Raw genomic sequence first — 8,523 nt, 5'->3', positions numbered from 1 at the left:
ATCACACTGGTCAGCATGTCTGAGTCTACTCCATCACACTGGTCAGTCTATCTGAGTCTACTCCATCACACTGGTCAGTCTGTCTGAGTCTACTCCATCACACTAGTCAGCATGTCTGTCTGAGTCGCTCTCCATTTCCATCTTCTGGCTCCCCTGCCGCTTCCTTTATTCTCACCTACTTCCTGATTCTGAGTGGACCTCCTGAGGTGCAATAGAGCCTCACACACACACACACACACACACACACACACACACACACACACTCACTCACTCACTCACTCACTCACACTCACTCACACACTCACTCACTCACACTCACTCACACATACACACTCCACACTCACACACACACACACACACAAACACACACACACACACACACACACACACACACACACAGAAAGCTAGAGGGACTCTGAGTGTGATCTGTCTGTCAGCTCGGTCACGGTGTGTCCATAATGAATCTAACCCGCTACCTGTCTAATGTCAGAGTTTTTTCCTTCCTCTTTATTCATAAAGCTAATGTGACATCTCTTAACATCTCTTAACAGCTGCGATAGCGACTGTTTCAACTGAGGAATTCTACGGCACCTGATTGAGATTAACAGCATGGATTGGAAGAGCTGTGGCAGGAGGGTCTGTTGCAGTGGACGCCACATGCTCCTCCTAGCCTACATGTCACGCTCTTTTTAGTGGACTCAGTGGACCAAGGAACCTTGTCGTGGAGGGAGATCCACAGCCCTGTGTGTCCTGCAGTCTACATTGACATTAAGAGTAGAATGATCCGATGGAGGAGAGTTCAAAGTCAAGGGTGTAGGGTGTAGGGTGGGGGGGGTGTAGGGTAGGGGGTGGAGGGTGGATAGGGTGCTTGATAATTGAGTCAATAGCCTGACTGAGTCCACTTGATGGGTCATGGAAAACTACGCAGCTGCATTGGAGAAGTGCAGTAGGGTACACCTGCTAGAAGACTCCTGGGCAAAGGCCTGATACATTCACTGAGAATTATGTTCTTTGTTTTTTAGTTTTTTTTTCAATCATGTGTTTGTATTTGTTTAAATTGTATTTAAGTGTTTCTTATGTTTGTTTTTAAAACACTACAGGTTTATCTGAGGCTATTCCTGTGGAGGAAGACGAATGCTGGAGGTTCAGAGTGACTTTCTTTTGCTATGCTAACTGCTAACCTGCTAACGCTTTCCGTTTCCATGCTGACACGCCCAGCGTTTCTTCCGGCAGTCCCGGAACTCCCAGGATTTCTCTCTCTGTTTGTTCCGCAGTCTCCTGAGCCCGGCTCCTCCTGCAGCCCTCCTCCCCTCTTCTTCCAGCCTTCCCTGTTCTCTCGCTCATCCACTTGACGTGTTTGTGGATTCCATGCGTGCCCGTCTCCTAGCCGGGTGTCCCGATGTCCCTGCCCGCCGCGGGCAACTCTCTTTCGCCGCGTGGACAGCAGGAGGCCGGGGAAAGTGCAGTGCGTCCTAAATGCGCCGCCGGCCGCTCTCTCTCCCCCACGCCTCCCCTCTCCACGTCAGCCTCCGCTCTCTGCTCCCCTCTCCTCCTCCTGTCCTCCTCCCCCTGCGCCTCCTCCTCTTCCTCCTCCTCCTCCTCATCCTCGTCCTGCATCGCGTCCCCCTCCAGCACGCCCTGTCTCTCCTCGTCCGGCAAGGCTGAACCCCCAGGCCCAGGGCCCCCTCCTCCCCCTCCTCCCACCAGCAGCGGCCGCCGCCTCCTCCTCCGAGGCTGCGGGAGTGGAACAGGCACGGGCGGCGGTGTCGGACGGCGTGGAGGCGGCCCAGGGAGAAGCCGCTGCGGCTGAGCCCCAGGCGACCTCCGACCCCTCCAGCCGCCATCGAGCCCACCGCGCAGGCCAGCGAGCCGGCCCCCATGGCCACGTTGCCACGGACGCGTGAGGGCAGCGAGGAGCTGCTGCTTGACCGGTGGCAGCGCGGGCAGCTCTGGAGCAGGTAGCTGGAGTGGCGCCGCCGACGACGCTGGCAGCTCGGACCGTTGCCTGGGGTGATGCCGCCGCTGCTGCCACCACTGCCCGCCCCCCCACTGACCAGGTCCAGGTCCATGAGCAGCGCCTCGGAGTAGCTGGGCACCATCTGCTGGTTGCAGCGGATGTGCCACTCCAGCTCGGTGATGTCCACGGTGTTGACGCGGGAGATGACACGCAGCGTCGGTCCTCCTCGGCTGCGTCCTCCGTTCTCCAGTCCCGGGTGCAGGTGCTCGCCCCCGCCGCCGCCGCTGTCGTTGTCGTTGGCGCCCCCTGCGCCGAACCAGCTTCTCCCACGCGGGTGAGTGCACGTGGCGGTGTAATTTTCCGCCGCCCGCAGCGGCCAGGAGCAGAGCAGCGCCGACGCCAGCCAGAAGATGCCGCGGCGGGAGAACCAGGGCTGCCGCGCAGGCTCCGGGAACGCCAGCACGTGCTGCATGAGTCCACGCTTCTTCAGGGTGCATACCCCTCCATGTAGTCGCCCAGGCCCCACCGTTGTAGCTGAAGAAGCGCTGCTGCCAAGTGGAGGTAGGGCGCCTCGGCGCTGGCGAAGCTGAAGCACTTGGTGAAGCGCAGACGGACCGCCGGGTGGTCCAGCAGGCCCTGCAGCTGCTTGGACACGCCCCCACTGACGCTGTAGCTCAACTCACAGCTGGACGCTGGGTATGTTCACCATGGTACACCTGAGAGAGAGGGAGAGAGAGAGAGAGGAGAGAGCGAGAGAGGGAGGGAGAGAGGGAGGGAGGGAGGGAGAAAGAGGGAGGGAGAGAGGGAGGGAGAGAGAGGGAGAGAGAGAGCGAGGGAGGGAGGGAGGGAGAGAGAGGGAATCAGACTAGGTTGGTGAGTTGTTTCAAGAAATATCTGAGAGTAGCAGATTTGGATGCATTATATAGACAGATATATTACATTAACTAACATTAAAGGTGATAACAGACTATATTTATATATAACAGACTATATATTTTTTAGTAATTGTTAAAGACTGATAGCAATAATTTTAGGGTTTCAATTACTTAGTTTTAGTTAGCCATGTGGCCCCTCTTGGCATTAAACAAGACACCCTCCCCTCCCCCAATGAAATGCTAATGTACTGGTTCCAAGGGCTATCAGATCCACAAGACAAAGGATGTTACCTTGCTATACTGAATCCATATGTCATGAAATGTAAATGTATTCATGTTTGGTATCATTTTAATAGTCTTAGTACACGGATTGTAATGATTTAATTGTAAGAATGTTTGGAACGTTCTATAAGTGATATTTCTGATGTATAGGATATCTATCCTCATGCTGATTCAGATAAGAATGCATAGGTGTGAAGTAGGTGTGTGTAGGCGTGTCTGATGCCATGTGGAGAACCAACCACGTGGGCTTGTTTTGCCGCCAATTCTTTCTTTGTTTAACCCATACAAAAGTGACTAACTTGCATTGTTTGTCAGAAGAACTAAATGGAGAACTGAAGAGAGAGAGAAAGGGGGATCCAACAGAGGCCATGGCCTACATATTTTTTTCACCATTCACCTATCACCATTTTTTACCCTCTCTGCTTGTAACAGAATAAACCTGATTCCTGAGTGTTCCTGAAGTTTGCCAGTCTAAGTAATTATTCACCACAATTACTTTGAAGACAAACAAAGATAGGTACATGGTACTGTTGAATACTGTATGTATTTTGGACTTTTCTGAAGTAGTTTTTGAGACACAACTGTTTCCTGAAAAAAATAACCTAAAATGTTTCTAGCACACAGTGTGGCCCCAGAGTGTTCCAACCCCCTGTCTGTGTAATCAGCTGTTGATCATGTTTTTATGGTAATAGCATAAACCTGTCTGTGTAATCAGCTGTTGATCATGTTTTTATGGTAATAGCATAAACCTGTATCAAGCCATTCCAAAGCATTCCTGCTGTGTAGCTTAATGTGTGCACTGTGCTATAGAGGTCTAGTGTGGAGCAGAGAGCACAAACAGCAGAGACTACACACACAGAGACACCACACACACACACACACAGAGAGACACCACACACACACACACACACAGCAAAGACTACACACAGAGACACCACACACACACACACCCACACACACACAGAAATGACACAAGCACAAGCATAGACTACACACAGTCTCTGCAGCGTTCTGTATATTTGTTGTTTTACAAATAAACAACAACAGCCATGGCCCAGGGCTCAGATTTCGCACCTCAAGATCAAAAAGATCATTTTCCAGACTGAGAGGACAGTGGATTTGTCATACAAATGGGAGGATTCAAACAGTGTAGATCAGGCAGAAAAGACAAAACAGGATCTTAAAACACGCCGCAATTGAGCTCAGTGTTTCCCACACATTCACTTATTTGTGGCGGCCCACCACAATATCAACATTGACCACCACACAATGATTTTCCATGTTGTACTATTTCAATTGGATAGAATTATTTTATTGTAGAACTATGTGCACCCTTGTAAAGTCTCTCCTTGTTTCTGTTGTCTCTCAACGAACCTATATGCATGTTTAAAGGCAACATTAACAATCCTGCAAGCCATAGAAGATGACTAGAAGGCTAAATTGTGCTTAAATCTGGTTAGCATCATAACCCCGCTGTGCTAATTTGTTAAACACATTTGCATTCAAGTTAATTCTGCAAACCTACCACCACAAATAGAATTAAATTCTGTGGGAAACACTGGAGCTCATTTGACTCCTCCCATATGACACGCCTCTATTGAGCTCATTTGACTCCTCCCATACGACGCGCCTCTTTTAGATATCTTAAAAGGCAGACCCAGAGCCAACACACACACACAGGGGTAAATTGACTAGCACTAGCGCAGTGTGCGCTGCGTCTGTTTATGTGAGTTCGGTGTTAGCGCACATTCTGCTTCCTCATTGTGCGCAGTATTTATCAAACCAGCAGCTCATCTGGTAACTAACTTTTCTCCGCCCTCTACCGCAATTTACGAGCATCCACAACTGAACGGCATACTTCAATCACAAGCGCAGTTGAGTGAAGTTCGCTGATGACAACATTACGAATCAAACGTTTAGCAATCATGAAACATTAATACAATACAGGATAAGATGTCAACAAGCAGGGAGATAATGAAGAGCAGTTGTTCTACTCAAACTACTTGTGGTAGGCTATGGAAGATTGGTCAAATCTAGCAAGTAGGCAAGTTTAAGTGGATAACTTTAAAGTGAAAGTAAGACGTTCGAAAGCCCAACGAAAGTTAAAGTTGCTTTGGATAAAGTACAACGCAAAACTGGTGCTCTGAATATAGCGATTCTGTTGTCTTTGAAAGTTCCTCTTATTGACGCATTTAATCGTAATTTGAAGTAACACCTGCTTCTACCAGGGGGAAATATTTCACCGCAAAACAGACGTGCGCTTTAATGGGCAGTTTTCGTAAACACAGGGGAACACCTAATTAGGCGCATTTTACGCTTCTCCTACATTTTAACACGACACTCCCACTTTCCCCCGACCCTCTGAATGCATATGCATGACACGGGAAAACGCAATTTGCCCGTATCAGCTCCTGCAACAGCCAGTTTGCGGTTTTACCCAAGTGCGGCCTGTTTGGAAATAGCTCGCATCAGTTACATCAGTCTTTGCAAACAATGTGTACCTGTGAGGTGGTGTATGCACACCTGTGAGGTGGTGTATGCACACCTGTGATGCACACCTGTGAGGTGGTGTATGCTCACCTGTGAGGTGGTGTATGCGTACCTGTGAGGTGGTGTATGTGTACCTGTATCATGGTGGTGTAGGCGTACCTGTGTGGTGGTGTATGCGTACCTGTGTGGTGGTGTATGCACACCTGTGTGGTGGTGTATGCGTACCTGTGAGGTGGTGTATGTGTACCTGTATCATGGTGGTGTAGGCGTACCTGTGTGGTGGTGTATGCGCCTCAATTAAGTGCCTACCTGTGTGGTGGTGTAGGCGTACCTGTGTGGTGGTGTATGCGTACCTGTGTGGTGGTGTATGTGTACCTGTATCATGGTGGTGTAGGCGTACCTGTGTGGTGGTGTATGCACACCTGTGAGGTGGTGTATGTGTACCTGTATCATGGTGGTGTAGGCGCATCTGTGTGGTGGTGTATGTGTACCTGTATCATGGTGGTGTAGGCGCACCTGTGTGGTGGTGTATGTGTACCTGTATCATGGTGGTGTAGGCGTACCTGTGTGGTGGTGTATGCACACCTGTGAGGTGGTGTATGCACACCTGTGTGGTGGTGTAGGCGCATCTGTGTGGTGGTGTATGCACACCTGTGAGGTGGTGTATGCTCACCTGTGAGGTGGTGTATGTGTACCTGTATCATGGTGGTGTAGGCGCATCTGTGTGGTGGTGTAGGCGTACCTGTGTGGTGGTGTAGGCGTACCTGTGTGGTGGTGTAGGCGCATCTGTGTGGTGGTGTAGGCGTACCTGTGTGGTGGTGTAGGCGCATCTGTGTGGTGGTGTATGTGTACCTGTATCATGGTGGTGTAGGCGCACCTGTGTGGTGGTGTATGCACACCTGTGAGGTGGTGTATGTGTACCTGTATCATGGTGGTGTAGGCGCATCTGTGTGGTGGTGTATGCACACCTGTGAGGTGGTGTATGCTCACCTGTGAGGTGGTGTATGCACACCTGTGAGGTGGTGTATGCACACCTGTGAGGTGGTGTATGCACACCTGTGAGGTGGTGTATGTGTACCTGTATCATGGTGGTGTAGGCGCATCTGTGTGGTGGTGTAGGCGCATCTGTGTGGTGGTGTATGCACACCTGTGAGGTGGTGTATGCACACCTGTGAGGTGGTGTATGCACACCTGTGAGGTGGTGTATGCTCACCTGTGAGGTGGTGTATGCACACCTGTGAGGTGGTGTATGTGTACCTGTATCATGGTGGTGTAGGCGCACCTGTGTGGTGGTGTATGCACACCTGTGAGGTGGTGTATGCACACCTGTGAGGTGGTGTATGCACACCTGTGAGGTGGTGTATGCACACCTGTGAGGTGGTGTATGCACACCTGTGAGGTGGTGTATGCACACCTGTGAGGTGGTGTATGCACACCTGTGAGGTGGTGTATGCACACCTGTGAGGTGGTGTATGCACACCTGTGAGGTGGTGTATGTGTACCTGTATCATGGTGGTGTAGGCGTACCTGTGTGGTGGTGTATGCGTACCTGTGTGGTGGTGTATGTGTACCTGTGCGGTGGTGTAGGCGTACCTGTGTGCGGTGGTGTAGGCGTACCTGTGTGGTGGTGTAGGCGTACCTGTGTGGTGGTGTAGGCGCACCTGTGTGGTGGTGTATGCACACCTGTGAGGTGGTGTATGCTCACCTGTGCAGGTGGGCGGTCTTGGAGTAGCAGTGCCAGCACTCCACCAGGTAGACGACGTAGAGCATGGCCAGGAAGGCCACGGGGATGTAGACGTAGCCGTTGGAGCACGGGCTGTCCAGGTAGACGCGCGCCGCGTCGCCGTAGAAGTAGGCGTGGCCGTGGTCGTCGGCGGCCATGACGGCCACGCGGTACAGAGAGCACCAGCCCAGCGTGCAGAAGCAGCCAATCATCAGCAGCGTCAGCAGCAGGCATTTCCAGTGCGACTCCCGACACAGCGAGCCTCCCAGGGACTGCTGCAAGGGACGCTGCTGCAGGGGAGACACAGGGAGAATGGGAATGTCGGTAGAGGAACAGGGAGAATGGGAATGTCGGTAGAGGAATAGGGGGATTGGAAATCTCAGTAGATGAACAGGGAGAATGGGAATGTCAGTAGACACACAGACATCAAGACAGGTGAAAAAGAGAGCACCAGAGAGTATCAGAGAGTATCAGAGAGCAGAGAGTATCAGAGAGTATCAGAGAGCACCAGAGAGTACCAGAGAGTACCAGAGAGTATCAGAGAGCACCAGAGAGTACCAGAGAGTATCAGAGAGCACCAGAGAGTACCAAAGAGTATCAGAGAGTACCAGAGAGTATCAGAGAGCACCAGAGAGTACCAGAGAGTATCAGAGAGTACCAGAGAGTATCAGAGAGTACCAAAGAGTACCAGAGAGTACCAGAGAGTACCAGAGAGTACCAGAGAGTATCAGAGAGTACCAAAGAGTACCAGAGAGTACCAGAGAGTACCAGAGGTATCAGAGGTACCAGAGGTACCAGAGGTATCAGAGGCACCAGAGGTGCCAGAGGTGCCAGAGGTATCAGAGAGCACCAGAGAGTACCAAAGAGTATCAGAGAGTACCAAAGAGTATCAGAGAGTACCAGAGAGTACCAGAGAGTATCAGAGAGCACCAGAGAGTACCAGAGAGTATCAGAGAGTATCAGAGAAGAGAGCACCAGAGAGCAGAGTGAATGAGTTTCCAATGACAGGGATGTGGTTGGGCCGAGGGGGCAGAGTGTGTGTGTGTGTGTGTGTGTGTGTGTGTACTCATATGGCACGCAGACAGTCAGGCCTCAGGCGTAGCCAGCCATCCAGCACGGGCCATAACATGATCAGGAAGTGAGGGAAGAGAGAGAGAGAGAGAGATAGAGAGCAGTTTGAGGACGTTTAATGTGTG

The 8,523-nt window shown here is 51.1% G+C and overlaps 1 protein-coding gene across 1 annotated transcript in view; it reads right to left on the bottom strand.

The window, feature by feature from the left end:
* Nucleotides 1-1,587: 1,587 nt before the first annotated feature.
* Nucleotides 1,588-8,523, bottom strand: part of LOC125285499 (transmembrane protein 151A) — a gene marked incomplete at its 3' end in the record, with an annotated part of 28,286 nt that continues 21,350 nt past the window's right edge. Inside the window, 6 exon segments of the mRNA XM_048229969.1 lie at nt 1,588-1,659; nt 1,662-2,005; nt 2,051-2,455; nt 2,458-2,649; nt 6,300-6,481; nt 7,310-7,617. Of these exon segments, the coding sequence (XP_048085926.1) occupies nt 1,588-1,659; nt 1,662-2,005; nt 2,051-2,455; nt 2,458-2,649; nt 6,300-6,481; nt 7,310-7,617 (1,503 nt within the window).

This window comes from Alosa alosa, chromosome 2 (assembly GCF_017589495.1).
Source record: "Alosa alosa isolate M-15738 ecotype Scorff River chromosome 2, AALO_Geno_1.1, whole genome shotgun sequence".
Classification (NCBI taxonomy): Eukaryota; Metazoa; Chordata; class Actinopteri; order Clupeiformes; family Clupeidae; genus Alosa; species Alosa alosa.
This window is presented reverse-complemented; position numbering and strand designations above follow the sequence as displayed.